This window comes from Anolis carolinensis, unplaced genomic scaffold, assembly GCF_035594765.1.
Source record: "Anolis carolinensis isolate JA03-04 unplaced genomic scaffold, rAnoCar3.1.pri scaffold_13, whole genome shotgun sequence".
NCBI lineage: Eukaryota > Metazoa > Chordata > Lepidosauria > Squamata > Dactyloidae > Anolis > Anolis carolinensis.
This window is the reverse complement of record NW_026943824.1, coordinates 6,846,767-6,867,649: the sequence shown is the minus strand read 5'-3', so window position 1 is coordinate 6,867,649 and position 20,883 is coordinate 6,846,767. Positions and strand designations below refer to the sequence as shown.

The following is a 20,883-nucleotide window of genomic DNA, read 5'->3' as shown; positions in this document are numbered from 1 at the left end:
AGAAATCCCAGCTAGTTTACCAACTATTAGGATTTCTGGGAGTTGAAGACCAAAATATCTGGGGACCCACAGGTTGAGAATTACTGACCTATGATGATGGTAATGACAGTAGAAAGGTTCTTCCTAATGTTCAGGTGGCATCTCATGAATCCATGGGTTCATGTCCTCCTCTTTGGAGTGGCAACATCATCATAGGCCAGTGGTTCTCAATCTGTGGGTCCCCAGATCTTTTGGCCTACAACTCTGAGAAATCCCAACTAATTTACCAGCTTTTAGGATTTCTGAGAGTTGAAGACCAAAATATCTGGGGACCCACAGGTTGAGAATCATTGACCTATGATGATGATGATGACAGTTGAAAGGTTCTTCCTGATATTCAGGTGGCATCTCATGAATCCATGGGTTCATGTCCTCCTCTTCGGAGTGGCAACATCATCATAGGCCAGTGGTTCTCAATCTGTGGGTTCCCAGATGTTTTGGCCTACAACTCCCAGAAATCTCAGCTAATTTATCAGCTTTTAGGATTTCTGGGAGTTGAAGACCAAAATATCTAGGTACCCACAGGTTGAGAATCATTGACCTATGATGATGATGATGATGACAGTAGAAAGGTTCTTCCTAATGTTCAGGTGGCATCTCATGAATCCATGGGTTCATGTCCTCCTCTTTGGAGTGGTAACATCATCATAGGCCAGTGGTTCTCAATCTGTGGGTTCCCAGATGTTTTGGCCTACAACTCCAAGGAATCCCAGCTAATTTACCAGCTTTTAGGATTTCTGGGAGTTGAAGGCCAAAACATCTAGGGACCTACAGGTGGAGAATCATTTACCTATGATGATGATGATAACAGTAGAAAGGTTCTTCCTAATGTTCAGGTGGCATCTCATGAATCCATGGGTTCATGCCCTACTCTTTGGCTGAGTATAATTGTCTTCCAGCTGGTGGAGGGTCTACATGACTGTAGACACCTATTCTGGGTCCACGTGGTCTTTCGCAATGAGGACATTGATTTCCAGATGGAAGGTGGTCCATTATGTGTCTTCTTCCTCTTGCCATGTTTCTCTCTTTTGACCTTATCCGTGCCTCTGTTTCTACTGTAACAATGAAGTAGGTTTCCTTGGAGGGTCCTTTCATGAGTGGCCTTTGCTTTTCTCCTCAGCAACATCACCAAGGAAGGGAAGAATGTGAAGAAGTGCTGCAAGGGCTTCTGCATCGACATCTTGAAGAAGCTCTCCAAGGCCATCAAGTTCACTTACGACCTCTACTTGGTGACTAATGGGAAGCACGGGAAGAAGATCAACAACGAGTGGAACGGGATGATTGGGGAGGTGAGTGCTGTTAAGGAGAAGAGCTCTTAGGTCCAAACTTGGCCCATGAGCCATTCAGGTATCTCCAGGACTTGATGGACTTCCATAAGACGTCTGGCCCTTTCCGGTCTTCTATTTCCCTCGCTTTCTCTCTTGACTTGATTCCTTTCTTTTGTCTCTAGGTGGTCAAGAAGCAAGCGGTGATGGCCGTGGGCTCCCTCACCATCAATGGCGAGCGCTCGGAGGTGGTGGACTTCTCGGTGCCCTTCGTGGAGACAGGGATCAGCGTCATGGTCTCGCGGAGCAACGGCACCGTCTCGCCATCGGCTTTTTTAGGTAACTGCCCTGTCCTCCACATGCCATTGGTCTCCTGTCTCCATCAACCATTGAAGGTCTTTTCCTTCATACCTTGGAAGTCCCTCCTCCGTCTTCTTCCTTCGTCTCCTCCTTTGTCTGTCTTCCTTCTTCCCTTATCCTCTTCTTCTTCTTCTTCCTTCGTCTTCTTCTTCTCCTGCTTCCATCATCTCTGCCTACTTTGGCTTTCTCTTTTCTCCTGTTCTCCTTCCTCTTCTTCTTTTTCTTCCTCCTCCTTCCCCACTTCTCCTCCTCCTCTTCCTGTTCCATCTTCTCCTCTTCTTCCTCATTCTCTTCTTTCTTCTTCTTTTCCTCTTGTTCTTTTTCTCTTTGTCTTCCTCTTCCTCCTTGCCTCCTGTTCACTTCGTCCTCCACCTTCCTCCTCCTGTTCTCCTTACTCTTCTTCTTTTTCTTCCTCCTCCTTCCCCACTCCTCCTCTTCCTCTTCCTTCTCCTCTTCTTCTTCCTCATTCTCTTCTTTCTTCTTCTTTCCCCCTTCTTCTTTTTCTCTTTGTCTTCCTCCTGCTCACTTCAACCTCCACCTTCTTCCTCCTGTTCTTCTTCCTCTTCTTCTTTTTCTTCCTCCTCCTTCCCCACTCCTCCTCTTCCTTTTCCTTCTCCTCCTCTTCTTCCTCATTCTCTTCTTTCTTCTTCTTTCCCCCTTGTTCTTTTTCTCTCACCTTCCTCCTCCTGTTCTCCTTCCTCTTCTTCTTTTTCTTCCTCCTCCTTCCCCACTCCTCCTCCTCTTCTTCCTCGTTCTCTTCTTTCTTCTTCTTTTCCTCTTCTTCTTTTTCTCTCACCTTCCGCCTCCTGTTGTCCTTCCTCTTCTTCTTTTTCTTCCTCCTCCCCTTCATGTCCCTTCTCCCCCTCTTCTTCCTCATTCTCTTCTTTCTTCTTATTTTCCTCTTCTTCTTTTTCTCTTTGTCTTCCTCCCTGCCTCCTGCTCACTTGGTCCTCCACCTTCCTCCTCCTGTTCTCCTTACTCTTCTTCCTCTCCTCCTTCTTTCCTTCCTCCATCTTTCTCATCCCCTCCTTTTCTTCTACTTCGTTCTCCTCCCGCTTCCTCTTCCCCATTTGATTTGGCAAACTAGGTCACTCCAGCAAAGAGCGCTGGATGTTCCTTCATCATCTGGCTTTTGGCAGCTACAGAGAGTGCTGGAGAAAACAGAAGGAAGCTTTTTGCTCTGTGGAGTTTGCTGTCTCCTGGTAAAGGCCAAGCGCAGGAAGAAAGAAAAAGGGCTGTGAACAACGCTGGCCCTTGGAAGCTTTCAGAAGCAGAGGAAAGCTTTCATCCTGTGCTGCCGATGCTGGTCTGGGGAGGAAAGGGAGGAGGAGGGAAAGATGAGACAGAGAAGTTTGACACTTCTGCAGCGTCCTTTATGGCTTGAGCAGTCAAAATGCAGCACTGTCTGAAAGATCTTGAGATATTATGGGCATGCATAGGCTATTGTCGCACCTCAGACTAGTTCACCTTGCTATAGACACCCGGCAGCACACAGTAGACAGTCTTTTGTAATTTTATTGAGCAAAAGCAGAATATATATACAGTAGAGTCTCACTTATCCAACATAAACGGGCCGGCAGAATGTTGGATAAGCGGATATGTTGGATAATAAGGAGAGATTAAGGAGAAGCCTATTAAACACCAAATTAGGTTATGAATTTACAAATTAAGCACCAAAACATCATGTTATACAACAAATTTGACAGAAAAAAGTAGTTCAATAGGCAGTAATGCTACATAGTAATTACTGTATTTACGAATTTAGCACCAAAATATCACGATGTACTGAAAACATTGACTACAAAAATGCGTTGGATAATCCAGAACATTGGATAAGCGAATGTTGGATAAGTGAGACTCTACTGTAGTATCAAAGCAGGCAAAAATATAGTTCCAAAATAGTTGCAAAATAGAGTCAGTAAATCCAATAATCCATAGACAAGTAGCAATAGTCTTTTCCCAAAGATACACAAATCCAAAGGTTACAAGGATTCACGAACAAGAATACAGTAGAGTCTCACTTATCCAAGCCTCGCTTATCCAAGCCTCTGGATAATCCAAGCCATTTTTGTAGTCAATGTTTTCAATACATCGTGATATTTTGGTGCTAAATTCTAAATACAGTAATTACTACATAGCATTACTGCGTATTGAACTACCTTTTCTGTCAAATTTGTTGTATAACATGAAGTTTTGGTGCTTAATTTGTAAAATCATAGCCTAATTTGATGTTTAATAGGCTTTTCCTTAATCGCTCCTTATTATCCAAGATATTCGCTTATCCAAGCTTCTGCTGGCCTGTTTAGCTTGGATAAGTGAGACTCTACTGTAGTATCAAAGCAGGCAAAAATATAGTTCCAAAAGTAGTTGCAAAATAGAGTCAGTAAATCCAATAATCCATAGAAAAGTAGTAATAGTCCTTTAATAATATTAATATTAATATTATTAATATTAATATTAATATTGTGTAATAATATTACACAGTATCTATCTTGTTTGCTGTGTCATACAATGTTGTTGTGTCAATAATAATAATAATAATAATAATAACTTTATTCTTATACCCCGTCCCATCTCCCCGAAGGGACTCGGGGCGGCTTACATGGGGCCTTGCCCAACACAATGTAACAACAACAACAGTACAATAAAACAAATATCCCAGCAATAAAACACCAGCAACAATAAAACAATCATATAAATCAACATACAAAGTAAAATGTTAAAAACAGGAGAGTAAAACACGGAACTGGGCTAAAGGGCAGAATATTTCAAAAAGGGAGAGGTAGATCCACAGCTAAAATAGTCAATAAAGTGCATTATAATACTGGCAAAACATCATCGAAGGGGCTATTGTTAAATGGGCAGATAAATCGAACCTACAACGATTAATCATCATATCCTTTCCCAAAAATACACAAAGGTTACAAAGATACCAAAGGTAACAAGGATTCACGAACAAGAATATATCCAAAGCAGGAGTAGTATGAAGGCATAGATCATCCACCCTGATGAAGCGAGAATTAGCTTTGACAAAGATTTGCCCTTCAACACACTGTTTTAAAAGCAACCCAAAAATGCATTCTTTTTCCCTTCACTGCCTCCCTTTTCCCAGCTAATCTAAGACTTCGCCATGGCATTCCTTTCCATTGTAAACGAGTAGCGGGCCTTCAGACTCGCCCTGACCATCAAGGCCAAACTCCTCATTACCATTATCTTGCACCTGAACCTGAGACGGATCAAGCTCATTATTTCCCATGGGAATGTTTCCTTGGTTCCCATCCGTGACAGGCTGCATCTGGAACTCATCAACCGGCTGCACTTCTGAACCAGCCTGTGTCTGAATTCCATAATTCCCCACAGCATCATCCTGAAACTTATCATGAATCCCATCATCTGACATTTGCATCTGTAATCCAAAATCCCCTTCACTCTGGAACTGTTGCTGAGTCACAACAGCTATATTAAAAGGGGCCCTCAGTAGCGCAGCAGGTTAAACCGCTGAGCTTCTGAACTTGCTGACTGAAAGGTCAGTGGTTCGAATATGGGGAGCGGGGTGAGCTCCCGCTGTTAGTTCCAGCTTCTGCCAACCTAGCAGTTCGAAAATATGCAAATGTGAGTAGATCAATAGGTACCGCTCCGGTGGGAAATTATCCATCCTTTGGGGATGAAGCTGCTGGGGTAGGAAATGCAAGGTTTTGCACAATGAATGCTGTTCTCTATGCAACTATTTATTTTTTGCATAGAAGATCGGATTCTTCCAAGTAAGGTTTTGTAGTCTATCCTCATTGCAGCATTGCCTTTCTCAGGTACGCTTCGATATTCTCTCCATCACAGCTGGGGAGCTGAAGGGAAAGCTGCAAAGAGAGCCATTCACAGTTGTTCTCTCTCTGACACAGAGGGGAAAACGGCTTCCATTCTCTCTCCCCAAACACGTTCCCACACCCAGAACAAAACTTTCTCTCGCCCTCTCCCATCCACCCATAAATCTGCCTTCGCTCTCTCTCTTACTTGCTCACTACACACAGAGAGAACAGTTCTCTCTCTGTCTCTCTCTCCTGTCCACCCACAGATCTTTTTTCATTCTTTCTCTCTCTCTCTGCCTTCTACATTGACACACACAGATCTGCTCTGCTCTTGCTCTCCATCTCTGTTTTGCACACACGTAACATACACCAAATCTCTCTGTGTCTCACATAGATTTGTTCATAATAATAATAATAATAATAATAACAACAACACAGTCCTAGACACTTGGGAAGTGTTCGACTTGTGAATTTGTGATTCGAAATCCAGCACATCTATCTTGTTTGCTGTGTCATACAATAATAATAATAATAATAATAATAATAATAATAATAATAATAATAATTGAAGGAAAAGCTGATAAGGAGAATGGGACCCTGAAGAAGGAGACAGAAGGCCTGATCCTTGCAGCCCAGGAGCAAGACATCAGGACAAAGGCCATTCAGGCCAAGATCGGAAAATCAGCTGATGACCCAAAATGCAGACTGTGCAAGGAAACCGACAAAACCATTGATCATAATCTCAGCTGCTGTAAGAAAATCGCACAGACAGACTACAAACAGAGGCACAACTATGTGGCCCAAATGATTCATTGGAACTTATGCCTCAAGTACCACCTCCCAGCAGTAAAGAACTGGTGGGATCACAAACTGCAAAAGTATTGAAAAGTATTGGATATTGCAAAGATACTGTGGGACTTCCGAATCCAGACTGACAACGTTCTGGAACACAACACACCAGACACCATAGTTGTGGAAAAGAAAAAGGTTTGGATCATTGATGTCGCCATCCCAAGTGAGAGTCGCATTGACAAAAAAACAACAGGAAAAACTCAGCCACTATCAGGACCTCAAGATTGAACTTCAAAGACTCTGGCGGAAACCAGTGCAGGTGGTCCCGGTGGTGATCAGCACATTGGGTGCCGTGCCAAAAGATCTCAGCCGGCATTTGGAAACAATAGACATTGACAAAATTACGATCTGCCAACTGCAAAAGGCCACCCGACTGGGAACTGCATGCATCATCCGAAAATACATCACACAGTCCTAGACACTTGGGAAGTGTTCGACTTATGATTTTGTGATATGAAATCCAGCATATCTATCTTGTTTGCTGTGTCATACAATAATAATAATAACAACAACAACAACAACAACAACTTTATTTTTATACCTCGCCTCCATCTCCCCGAAGGGATTTGGGACAGCTTACATGGGGACAAGCCCGATCCAACAACGATTAAAACCAAACACAGATTAAACATATCTCAATAAAGCCCCCATGACCCACTCTACATCCTGGTGTGGATTGGAAGAGTTTGGATCATGGATGATGGGACTTGCAGTATTTTCACTCACTTCCGGAGGTCACTGCGACCCCCGCCAATGACTGTTCAAGACCAAACTTGGCATACAGAGTCCCCATGACTCACTCCACAACCTGGCACTGTTTGGAGTGGGGTGGACCATGGACAATGGGACTTGCACTACCTTCACTCACTTCCTGAGACCACTGCAAACACAATTGACAGATCAGGACCTACCTTGGCATACAGAGCCCCCATGATCCACTCTACATCCCAGTGTGGTTTGGAAGAGTTTGGATCATGGATGATGGGACTTGCACTACTTTCACTCACTTCCTGAGACCACTGCAAACACCAATGACTGATCAGGACCTACCTTGGCATACAGAGCCCCCATGACCCACTCTACATCCTGGTGTGGTTTGGAAGAGTTTGGATCATGGATGATGGGACTTGCAGTATTTTCACTCACTTCCAGAGGTCACTGCGACCTCCACCAATGACTGATCAAGACCAGACTTGGCATACAGAGTCCCCATGGCCCACTCCACAACCTGGCGCTATTTGGAGGGGGGTGGACCATGGACGATGGGACTTGCACTACCTTCACTCACTTCCTGAGACCACTGCAAACACCAATGACAGATCAGGACCTACCTTGGCACAGGGAGCCCCCATGACCCACTCTACATCCTGGTGTGGTTTGGAAGAGTTTGGATCATGCATGATGGGAGTTATAGTACACCCACACCCACTGAACCCAGCTGACATTGGATCTAGACTACACTTGGAACACAGGCAAACAATGCCTTTCTCAAATTTAGCCGGTTCCCCAAGCTAAAACATATTTCAGTAAAATCAACGACATTGCAAGAAGACCATAACATATTGATAATATTATAATGTATTACGATATAATACTGATAATATTGCCAATTGTACGCCGCCCTGAGTCCCTCCGGGTGAGAAGGGCGGGATAGAAATATTTGAAATAAATAAATAAATAATAAATAATATTAATTATATATTAATTGTAATATTACTAATAATATTACGATATAATGATTTAGTGCCATATAGTAATTTAATGCTAGTATTGTACTATGCTAATAATATAATGTATTGTATGTGAATGTAATTTGTAAGCCGCTCTGAGTCCCCTTTGGGGTGAGAAGGGCGGCATATAAATGTAGTAAATAATAAATAATAATAATAATAATAAAAACAGCATCATCAACAGCCAATAATCTGAGCAGTAGTGGGTCCTGAAATTCAGGGAGAAACGAATTATGCAATAGAATTTCAGAACAGGGCTAGTGGACACAGTGCAAGGGCCGATAATAAATTAGACGTAGAAAAGCAATGTCATGGTTTTTGTATGTTTTCTGGGCTGTCTGGCCATGTTCTAGAAGTATTCTCTTCTGACGTTTCGCCCACATCTGTGGCAGGTATCCTCAGAGGTTGTGAGGAATAAAGAAACTAAGCAAGGAAGGTTTATCTATATCAACTAGCTGTGCCCGGCCACGCGTTGCTGTGGCGAACTATGGTGGTCTGGGAAATAAAGTATTGAGGAATTGGTGGTAGTTAAGGTAAAGAAAGGGTAAAAGTTTTCCCCTGACATTAAGTCCATTATAAATGGGTTATATAGCTGTGTGGAAGGGCCTTGAGTCTACACTGCCATATAATCCAGTTAAAATCAGATAATCTGTGGAAGAGGCCTAAGTGAGGCCTAACTCTGCCTGTCCCCTGGGCTGAGTGGGTTGCAAAGAGACCAAGTGGGCGGAGCTTAGCCTTCTACCTGGCAGCAATGGGATGAAAACGATTATTCCTCTCCCTCTAATTAGAACTTTATTTTGAAGTGGATTATATGGCAGTGTGGAGTCAAGATAATCCAGTTCAAAGCAGATAATATAAGATTATAAATGTGTTATATAGCTGTGTGGAAGGGCCTTGAGTCTGCACTGCCATATAATCCAGTTAAAATCAGATAATTTGTGTTTTATAGGCAGTGTGGAAGAGACCTAAGTGAGGCCTAACTCTGCCTGTCCCCTGGGCTGAGTGGGTTGCTAGGAGACCAAGTGGGCGGAGCTTAGCCTTCTAACTGGCAGCAATGGGATAAAAACAATTCTTCCTCTCCCTCTAATTAGGATTTTATTTTTATTTTATTTTTGTTGTATGAACGTAGAGGCATGAATGAGGGGTTGTGCTGCCAGGTTTAGTGTTTCTGGGATGTGTAGTTTTGTTGTTTTGTCCTAGACCGAAATTTCATTACCCTTTTATATATATAGATGGAAAGTCCAGGGTGAGAGAAGAACTCTTTGTCAGTTGGAGGCCAGTGTGAATGTTGTAGTTAATCACCTTGCTTAGCATTGAACTACAACATTCACACTGGCCTCCAACTGACAAAGAGTTCTTCTCTCACCCTGGACTTTCCACTGATATATAATAAACCTTCCTTGCTTAGGGTTGTTGTATGTTTTTCGGGCTGTGTGGCCATGATCCAGAAGTATTCTCTCCTGACGTTTCGCCCACATCTATGGCAGGCATCCTCAGAGGTTGTGAGGTATGGAGAAACTAAGTAAGGAAAGGAAAGTATATATATCTGTGTAGAGTCCAGGGCGTGGCAAGAGTCCTTTGTCACTGGGAAGCCAGCATTAATGTTTCAGTTAATCACCCTAATTAGCATTGGAAAGGTTTTTGTCTCTTGTCTGGGGCATCCTTTGTTCAGTCATTAGCTGTCCTCTGCTCTCAGAGTGTTGGTTCCCATCTACTGTTCTGATTTTTTTTAAATACTGGTAGCCAGATTTTGTTCATTTTTATGGTTTCTTCCTTTCTGTTGAAGTTGTCCACATGCTTGTGGATTTCAGTGGCTTCTCTGTGTAGTCTGACATGATAGTTGTTGGAGTGATCCAGCATTTCTGTGCTCTCAAATAATATACTGTGTCCAGGCTTGCTTAGTTTTTTCATACCTCACAACCTCTGAGGATGCCTGCCATAGATGTGGGCGAAACGTCAGGAGAGAATACTTCTAGAAGATGACCAGACAGTCCGGAAAACATACAACAACCATGTGATTCCGGCCATGAAAGCCTTTGACAACACATTAAAGCAATGTCAGTTTAATTCTGTCTGTAACACACACCAACATGGAGAGATCTTCTTGCCTCCTCCCATTTTCTGTTTTGCGTATTGCACAACACACACACAACACATTGGGTTCTCTATGTCGTACACACACAGATCTGTGCCCATTTTGTGTGCACATGGAGCACACAAAACGCACCCAGAGAACACATCTCTCCGTGTCTTTCTCTGTGTCTCTCATCTGCCCACGGATCTGTGTTCGTTCCCTTTTTCTCCCCCACGCACACACACGGAGAGGTCTGTTCTCTTTCTCTTGCTCCTTCCTTCCTCTCCCTCCGTCTCCATCCCTCTCTCACATGCACAAACACACTCTCTATTTCCACCGCAATCAGATCCAGGTCACTGCACTCTCTCCTTCCCTGGCCATGGCTTTTTTTTATTTTGGTTGCTGTTGTTGTTGCTCTGGGGGTCTCTCCATTGTGTCAACCTGCATTGCAGTTCTCTCTCTCAGCGAGAAGGGAAGAGAGGCGGATGTGTATGTCGGGTAGGGAGATAGAAAGGGAAGACTTTCTATCTCACGTTGTCAGATTTACCTGCCGCTGCTCTTTTGGTTGTTCATATACAGAACGGGAAGGAAGCGACAACAACAACTCTTTATTGATTAGTCAGTTTTGACCGTATCAAAACATGTGAGACATACAAAACATACACACTTACCCATACATACAGTAAAACCATGTATAGATATTAGACATGTCCAAAAAATCGTTTTGCATCGTATATCGGAATTATTTCGGATTGTTCTTGCTTTTTGATACGCGTTCCGAGATATTGTCTCACAGCGCAACCAGCAATGTAATTCGAACCATTGTTGGCCCATTCTCTAATTGTCTCTTAATGTTTCGTTAATTCCCCCCCCCCCCCCCAATTTTTAAAAAAATATTTTAAAAATTGTTTTTGTTTCTGCAACCTACCTTGAATGGGAGCTTAGCGCAGCCTAACTGGCTGCCACTCCCCGGCCAATCAGAAGCTTTCACGATGGACGCAAAGGGTTTTGTTGCTGGTTCTTTCTCTTAGCAAGGGAATTTCTAGTTTTCAAAGTATCTTTGCATTCCTTGCCAGGGCATTGCTTGGTCCATTCCTAATTGAAGGCATTGGGTTGAGGCTTGTGGGATAACATAGCCAGAGACACCATTGATTTCCAGTTTCCTTCTTGCTTACAAATACAGCAAGGGATTTTCTAGTTTTCAAAGTATCTTTGCACAACTTGCAAGGGCATTGCAAATTTGATGAGGATGGCTCAAGAAATGAGGGCGGGAGAGCCTGTAAAAGTCCCCCCCCCCCCTCGGGTTCCTTTTTTTTTTTTTTTTGGCGATTGTGCATGTGCGTCTGCCATTTTAGAAACATTTAGAATCATTACGAATTTTCAGAAATATCCAAAAATTTTGGGTGAAAAAATCGGAAATACTTTCTATATCGAAGGGCCAGCACCCCCTACTTTAGAAACGAGAATTGAAACTTTTTTTCATCGATCGGACATGCCTACCAGCCTACCAACCCACTCCTAGATACAGTAGAGTCTCACTTATCCCTGCTAAACGGGCTGGCAGAACATTGGATAAGCGAATATGTTGGATAATAATGAGGGATTAAGGAAAAGCCTATTAAACATCAAATTAGGTTATGATTTTACAAATTAAGCACCAAAACATCATATTATACAACTAATTTGACAGAAAAAGTAGTTCAATATACAGTAATGCTATGTAGTAATTACGGTATTTATGAATTAAGCACCAAAATATCACGAAGTTTTGAAAACATTGACTACAAAAATGCGTTGGATAATCCAGAACGTTGAATAAGCGAGTCTTGGATAAGTGAGACTCTACTGTAATACAATTATAACAATAAATAACACTTACATGACCAGATCAAGGGGACGGGAACCATAAACCCAATATATTAAAATGCATCATTTTAGGCTAGGGAAATCTTGTGCAATATATTCAGGCCCAGAAATCGGCGGTAGTCCAATGTAATTACTGTATTTACGAATTTAGCACCAAAATATCACGATGTTTTGAAAACATTGACTACAAAAATGTGTTGGATAATCCAGAACGTTGGATAAGCGAGTCTTGGATAAGTGAGACTCTACTGTAGTTGTGCAAATACAGAATAAAAAGATTAAAATTAATTATTCCCTTAAGGTAAAGTTTCAGCAGGGGCAAGGGTAAGTAAAACTTGTAAATTTTAAATTTGGATTTTGTTGCGGGATCACAGGGTTGTTGTATGTCTTTCGGGCTGTGTGGCCATGTTCCAGAAGTATTCTTTCCTGACGTTTCGCCCACATCTGTGGCAGGCATCCTCAGAGGTTGTGAGGCATGGATAAACTAGGCAAGGAAAGTAAATATATATCTGTGGAGAGTCCAGGGTGTCACAAGAGTCCTTTGTCAGTTGGAAGCCAGCATTAATGTTGCAGTTAATCACCCTAATTAGCATTGGAAAGGTTTGCCTCTTGCCTGGGGGGCAACCTTTGTTCAGAGTCATTAGCCGTCCTTGGGGCTCCTCTGCCCTCAGAGTGTTGCTTCCCATCTACTGTTCTGATTTTTCTCAGTTCTCAGTTTTCCCCGCTGTTTTCCATGCTCCCCCCCTTCACTCCTCTCTTTGTCTTGCTCTCTCCCGCAGAGCCCTTTAGTGCTTCCGTTTGGGTCATGATGTTCGTCATGCTGCTCATCGTCTCGGCCATCGCCGTCTTCGTCTTCGAGTATTTCAGCCCCGTGGGCTACAACCGCAACCTGGCGCAAGGGAGAGGTATACAACATAAAACATGAACATATTAACATAAAATCAAAGGAGGTTTGTTCTGGGTGGCTGCTATGTTCCAGAAGCATTCTCTCCTGACGTTTTGCCCACATCTATGTGCGGGCATCCTCAGAGGTCATGAGGTCTTTGGCAGTTGAAGCTGGTTAGACTCTGAAACCAAAGATACATCTGCACTGTTGAATTAATTAATTACCGTATATACTCGAATATAAGTCAACCCGAATATAAGCCGAGGCACCTAATTTTACCACAAAAAAAACAAAAACTGGGAAATCATTGACTCAAGTATAAGCCGAGTGTGGTTAATTTCAGAAATAAAAATATACCAATAAAATTACATTAATTGAGGGATCAGTAGGTTAAATGTTTTTGAATATTTACATAAAGCTCAAATTTAAGATAAGGCTGTCTAACTGATTAACTGATCTAACTGATTAAATCATTATTCTCATCTTCTTCAATGTAAATCTGCGTATGTATCCTTTTAATAATAATAGAGTAAAATAATACATGTAATAATAGTAATAAATACAGGAAAATAGTTCATGTAATAATAAATAGAGTAAAATAATAAATGCAATAATAATAAGATCAGAGTAAAATAATAAATGTATTAATAATAATAATAATAATAATAATAATAATAATAATAATAGAGTAACATAAATGTAATAGTAGCAACAATAATAGAGAAAAATAATAAATATAATAATACCAATAATAATAGAGAAAAATAATAAATGTACCATATATTCTCGAGTATAAACTGACCCAAATGTAAGCCAACCAAGACCCTCACCTGAATATAAGCCGAGGGGGGCTTTTTCAGTCCTAAAAAAAGGGCTGAAAAACTAGGCTTATCCTTGAGTATATTCAGTAATAATAATAATTAATAGAGTAAAATAATAAATGCAACAATACCAATAATAATAGAGAAAAATAATAAATATACCATATATACTTGAGTATAAGCCGACTTGAATATAAGCCCACCAGGACCCTCACCCGAGTATAAGCCGAGGAGGTTTTTTTTTTCAATCCTAAAAAAGGGCTGAAAAACTAGGCTTATACTCAAGTATATACGGTAAGTTGTGTAGCTCCATTGTAGATTTCTTTTTTAAAAAATAATTTTTATTAAGTATTTTTACATACAGGTTTAAAACCATTGTAGATTTCATGCAGTTGGGCACCACTTGAACTGCCACAGCTCAGTGCTATGGGATGCTGGGAATTGTAGTTCTCCAAGGGATGGATTGGATGGTGTCTTCCTGTCTTGCAGAGGGGATCGGACTAGATGGCCTTTGGGGTTCCTTCCAACTCTTATGGTTCTATAGTACAATATTACAGACCCTTTGTACCCCAAGTTGGCATTTGGGTGACCTTAATACCCAACCTCATAATGCATTGCCTGCTGCAAATGTAAGAACCCACCTGGGTTTGCGTCCCTGCAAAAGCTTGAGGTTGTTGCCTCTAATTTTCCATTTGAGAGCCAAGGTGATATTCTCCTCCTTTTGTTTGCTCACGCACTGCCTTTATCTCAAGGGCTCAGAAAACATTGATAAACCATTTATCACCGCTTTGCTGTTGGCCTCGGCCTGCCTTGGGACTTTCCCCCCATTCGATTGCATTTATTTACTGCATGTTCAGAAAGATACAGAGAGTCCTTTTCCCTCCCAAAGGCATAAAGGAATTATAAAGGAAGGTTTTGGGCTGAGAACCGAAATTAATTTGTGTTCTGGATTGCATCCAGAATGGAGGCATCGCAAGAAGGACCCCACAAAGGCCAACCCAAATGTGAATGTACAATTATAGTTCTCTTGAGAGAATGGAGAATCCACCACTTTCAGATAAGCTAGACCCGAGCCTTTTAGGGCGGCTTTCGAGGCCATAATTGTGGTTCCAAAACTGTGCTTGTTCTCCCCATAGATCCTCATGGACCCTCGTTCACGATTGGGAAGGCCATCTGGCTCCTCTGGGGTTTGGTCTTCAACAATTCCGTCCCGGTCCAGAACCCCAAAGGGACCACCAGCAAGATCATGGTCTCGGTTTGGGCCTTCTTTGCGGTCATCTTCCTGGCCAGCTACACGGCCAACTTGGCCGCCTTCATGATCCAGGAGGAGTTTGTGGACCAAGTGACGGGGCTGAGCGACAAGAAGGTAAGCCCTCCGTTTCTCTCTTTTCTCCCCATTAATTACATCTATTGTACAACAGTTTGTGACCAGGGATATAAAATAGAACCTAAGTTGGGTGGATCATAGGAAGAACTATCTAAGATGGTGAATCTAGGTTGAGTAGAAACCAAGAACTATCTAAGATGGTGAACCTAGGTTGAGTAGAAACCAAGAACTATCTAAGATGGTGAACCTAGGTTGAGTAGAAACCAAGAACTATCTAAGATGGTGGACCTAGGTTGAGTAGAAACCAAGAACTATCTAAGATGGTGAACCAGGAAGAACTATCCAAGATGGTGAACCTAAGTTGGATAGATCCCAGGAAGAACTATCTAAGATGGTGAACCTAAATTGGATAGATCCCAGGAAGAACTATCTAAGATGGTGAGCCTAGGCTGAGTAGAAACCAAGAAGAACTATCTAAGATGGTGAACCAGGAAGAACTATCCAAGATGGTGAACCTAAGTTGGATAGATCCCAGGAAGAACTATCCAAGACAGTGACGCTAAGTCGTGTAGATCCTAGGAAGAACTATCCGAGAGTGTGAACCCAAGTTGAGTAGATCCTAGGAAGACCTATCCAAGATGGTATACCTAAGTTGGATAGATCCCAGGAAGAACTATCTAAGATGGTGAACCTACGTTGGATAGATCCCAGGAAGAACTATCTAAGATGGTGAACCTAGGCTGAGTAGAAACCAAGAAGAGCTATCTAAGATGGTGAACCAGGAAGAATGATCCAAGATGGTGAACCTAAGTTGGATAGATCCCAGGAAGAACTATCCAAGACAGTGAAGCTAAGTTGTATAGATCCTAGGAAGAATTATCCGAGAGGGTGAACCCAAGTTGAGTAGATCCTAGGAAGAACTATCTAAGATGGTGAACCTAAATTGGATAGATCCCAGGAAGAACGATCTAAGATGGTGAAACTAAGCTGTATAGATCTCAGGAAGAACTATCTAAGATGGTGAAACTAAGCTGTATAGATCTCAGGAAGAACTATCTAAGATGGTATACCTAAGTTGGATAGATCCCAGGAAGACCTACTCAAGATGGTATACCTAAGTTGGATAGATCCTAAGAAGATCTATCCAAGATGGTGGACCCAAGTTGAATAGATCCTAGGAAGTACTATCTAAGATGATGAACCCAAGTTGGATAGATCCTAAGAAGATCTATCCAAGATGGTGGACCCAAGTTGAATAGATCCTAGGAAGTACTATTTAAGATGATGAACCCAAGTTGAATAGATCCTAGGAAGTACTATCTAAGATGATGAACCCAAGTTGGATAGATCCTAAGAAGATCTATCCAAGATGGTGGACCCAAGTTGAATAGATCCTAGGAAGTACTATCTAAGATGATGAACCCAAGTTGAATAGATCCTAGGAAGTACTATCTAAGATGATGAACCCAAGTTGAATAGATCCTAGGAAGTACTATCTAAGATGATGAAACCAAGTTGGATAGATCCTAGGAAGTACTATCTAAGATGATGAACCCAAGTTGAATAGATCCTAGGAAGTACTATCTAAGATGATGAACCCAAGTTGAATAGATCCTAGGAAGTACTATCTAAGATGATGAACCCAAGTTGAATAGATCCTAGGAAGTACTATCTAAGATGATGAACCCAAGTTGGATAGATCCTAAGAAGATCTATCCAAGATGGTGGACCCAAGTTGAATAGATCCTAGGAAGTACTATCTAAGATGATGAACCCAAGTTGAATAGATCCTAGGAAGTACTATCTAAGATGATGAACCCAAGTTGGATAGATCCTAGGAAGTACTATCTAAGATGATGAAACCAAGTTGGATAGATCCTAAGAAGATCTATCCAAGATGGTGGACCCAAGTTGAATAGATCCTAGGAAGTACTATCTAAGATGATGAACCCAAGTTGAATAGATCCTAGGAAGTACTATCTAAGATGATGAACCCAAGTTGGATAGATCCTAGGAAGTACTATCTAAGATGATGAACCCAAGTTGGATAGATCCTAAGAAGATCTATCCAAGATGGTGGACCCAAGTTGAATAGATCCTAGGAAGTACTATCTAAGATGATGAACCCAAGTTGAATAGATCCTAGGAAGTACTATCTAAGATGATGAACCCAAGTTGAATAGATCCTAGGAAGTACTATCTAAGATGATGAAACCAAGTTGGATAGATCCCATTCATTCTTTCTTTCCTTCCTTGCCTCCAGTTTCAACAGCCCTATGCCTATTCGCCCCCGTTTCGGTTTGGGACGGTCCCCAACGGAAGCACCGAGAGGAACATCCGGAACAACTACAAGGAGATGCACGCCTATATGGTCAAGTACAACCAGAAGGGAGTGGAGGATGCCCTGGTCAGCCTGAAAACTGGGTAAGTGCTGCTGACAGAGTTTCCCCAGATGCCCACAATCTCCTCACCAAGGAGGACCAAATTCATTCTGGGTCATGCAACTGAAATGAGGGATGGATCTGCTTAGTGTTGTTGTATGTCTTTCAGGCTGTGTGGCCATGTTCCAGAAGTATTCTCTCCTGACGTTTCGCCCACATCTATGGCAGGCATCCTCAGAGGTTGTGAGGCATGGAGAAACTAGGCAAGGAAAGGAAATATATATATATCTGTGGAGAGTCCAGGGTGTGACAAGAGTCTTTTGTCAGTTGGAAGCTAGCATTAATGTTTCAGTTAATCACCCTAATTAGCATTGGAAAGGTTTGTCTCTTTGTTCAGTCATCAGCCGTCCTGGGGCTCCTCTGCCCTCAGAGTGTTGCTTCCCATCTATGGTTCTGATTTTTGAGTTTTTTAATACTGGTAGTCAGATTTTGTTCATTTTCATGGTTTCCTCCTTTCTGTTGAAGTTGTCCACATGCTTGTGGATTTCAATGGCTTCCCTGTGTAGTCTGACATGATAGTTGTTGGAGTGGTCAAGCATTTCTGTGTTCTCAAATAATATCCTGTGTCCAGGTTGGTTCATCATGTGCTTTGCTATGGCTGATTTCTCTGGTTGAGTGAGTCTGCAGTGCCTTTCATGTTCTTTGACTCTTGTTTGGGCGCTGCATTCGGTGCGTTTAATACCAGTATTAAAAAAACTTCAAAATCAATACAGTAGATGGGAAGCATCACTCTGAGGGCAGAGGAGCCCCAAGGACGGCTAATGACTCTGAACAAAGGATGCCCCCAGGCAAGAGACAAAAACCTTTCCAATGCTAATTAGGGTGATCAACTGAAACATTAATGCTGGCTTCACAGTGGCAAAGGACTCTTGCCGCACCCTGGACTCTCCACAGATATATATATTTTTCCTTTCCTTGCCTAGTTTATCCACCTCACAACCTCTGAGGATGCCTGCCATAGATGTGGGCGAAACGTCAGGAGAGAATACTTCTGGAACATGGCCACACAGCCCGAAAGACATACAACAACCCTGTGATCCCGGCCATGAAAGCCTTCGACAACACATCGATCTGCTTAGTGATAGAAAATATTTGGGGGAACTATTCTTAGGAATGAGACAAGCTGAAGCGCAATTCTTTGTCGGTCTCCATCGAGTTCGAATGGTGCCGCCTGCAACTTCTCCTCCTCCCCCCCCCCCCCTTCATCACCGCCACGTTTTGCTCAGCTGCCAGTTCTCTTCCTTAAGTGATTTCTCAAAGCCGGACATCCCAAGGTGGTGTCGGCATCACTTCCTTTGACGGATCCCTTCTGCGGCGGCGGTGGCAAATCGCCTGTCATGTACAGTATCCCGGTGATCAATATCCGCCAGATGCGATGGAGTCCCCTTGGATTCGGGAATAATAGAGACACTCAGATCCGAGGCCGCCACGTTCCTCCAAAGATGCCTCTCAACCTTCAGGCCACATTTTGGGACTTGACTAAAAGCGTATCCACACCGCAAAGCTGTAGCTTTCCTGCACTGCTTTAACTCCCGTGGCTCTTTCCTGGGATTTATACTTTCCAGAGGATGGGATTTGTAGTCTCTAGGTGATGGCTCCATCCTGGGATTTGCAGTTCCCAGGTGATGGCGACATCAAGGGTTGTGTAATTATCAGATGATTGCTTCATCCTAGGATATGTAGTTTCCAGATGGTGGTGCCATCTAAGGATTTGTAGTTTCCAGAAGCTGGTTCCATTTTGGGATTTATGTTTCCAGACAATGGCTCCATCCTGGGAGTTGTAGTTTTCAGAAGCTGATTCCATTCTGGGATGTGTAGTTTTCAGATGATGGCTCCATCCTGGATGTTGTAGTTTTCAGAAGCTGATTCCATTCTGGGATGTGTAGTTTTCAGAAGCTGATTCCATTCTGGGATGTGTAGTTTTCAGATGATGGCTCCATCCTGGATGTTGTAGTTTTCAGAAGCTGATTCCATTCTGGGATGTGTAGTTTTCAGATGATGGCTCCATCCTGGATGTTATAGTTTTCAGAAGCTGATTCCATTCTGGGATGTGTAGTTTTCAGATGATGGCTCCATCCTGGATGTTGTAGTTTTCAGAAGCTGATTCCATTCTGGGATGTGTAGTTTTCAGATGATGGCTCTATCCTGGATGTTGTAGTTTTCAGAAGCTGATTCCATTCTGGGATGTGTAGTTTTCAGATGATGGCTCCATCCTGGATGTTATAGTTTTCAGAAGCTGATTCCATTCTGGGATGTGTAGTTTTCAGATGATGGCTCCATCCTGGATGTTGTAGTTTTCAGAAGCTGATTCCATTCTGGGATTTGTAGTTTCCAAATGATGGTGCCATCCTAGGGTCTGCAGTTCCCAGACGATGGTGCTATCAAGGGTTTTGTAGTTTCTAGATGATGGCACTATTTAGGGATTTGTAGTTTCCAGACGATGGCTCCATATTGGAATTGTAGTTTCCAGAAACTGGTTCCATTCTGCGAGTTGTAGTTTCCAGATGATGGTGCCACCCTGAGGTTAGTAGTTTCCAGATGATGGTTCCGCCATCCTGAGTGTTGTCGTTTCCAGAAGCTGATTCCCTTGTGGGAGTTGTAGTTTCCAGAAGTTGGTTCCATTCTGGGAGTTGTAGTTTCCAGAAGTTGGTTCCATCCTGGGAGTTGAGGTTTCCAGATGATGGCTCTCTCCTGCAAGTTGTAGTTTCCAGAAACTGGTTCCATTCTGCGAGTTGTAGTTTCCAGAAACTGGTTCCATTCTGCGAGTTGTAGTTTCCAGAAACTGGTTCCATTCTGCGAGGTGTAGTTTCCAGATGATGGTGCCACCATCCTGGGTGTTGCCGTTTCCAGAAGCTGATTCCCTTCTGGGAGTTGTAGTTTCCAGAAACTGGTTCCATTCTGCGAGTTGTAGTTTCCAGAAACTGGTTCCATTCTGCGAGTTGTAGTTTCCAGAAACTGGTTCCATTCTGCGAGTTGTAGTTTCCAGAAACTGGTTCCATTCTGCGAGTTGTAGTTTCCAGAAACTGGTTCCATTCTGCGAGTTGTAGTTTCCAGAAACTGGTTCCATTCTGTGAGTTGTAGTTTCCAGAAACTGGTTCCATTCTGTGAGTTGTAGTTTCCAGAAACTGGTTCCATTCTGCGAGTTGTAGTTTCCAGAAACTGGTTCCATTCTGCAAGTTGTAGTTTCCAGAAACTGGTTCCATTCTGCGAGTTGTAGTTTCCAGAAACTGGTTCCATTCTGCGAGTTGTAGTTTCCAGAAACTGGTTCCATTCTGCGAGTTGTAGTTTCCAGAAACTGGTTCCATTCTGCAAGTTGTAGTTTCCAGATGATGGTGCCACCATCCTGGGTGTTGCCGTTTCCAGAAGTTGATTCCCTTCTGGGAGTTGTAGTTTCCAGAAACTGGTTCCATTCTGCGAGT

At 42.6% G+C, this 20,883-nt stretch overlaps 1 protein-coding gene across 1 annotated transcript in view; it reads left to right on the top strand.

Moving 5' to 3' along the window:
* The window catches only part of grin2a (glutamate ionotropic receptor NMDA type subunit 2A), a 194,199-nt gene that overhangs the window by 147,400 nt on the left and 25,916 nt on the right, over positions 1-20,883 (top strand). Inside the window, exons 7-11 of the mRNA XM_062964617.1 lie at positions 1,160-1,328; positions 1,490-1,643; positions 12,769-12,894; positions 14,833-15,062; positions 17,287-17,447. Coding sequence (XP_062820687.1) covers positions 1,160-1,328; positions 1,490-1,643; positions 12,769-12,894; positions 14,833-15,062; positions 17,287-17,447 — 840 coding nt within the window. The remainder of the gene's footprint in view (positions 1-1,159; positions 1,329-1,489; positions 1,644-12,768; positions 12,895-14,832; positions 15,063-17,286; positions 17,448-20,883) is intronic.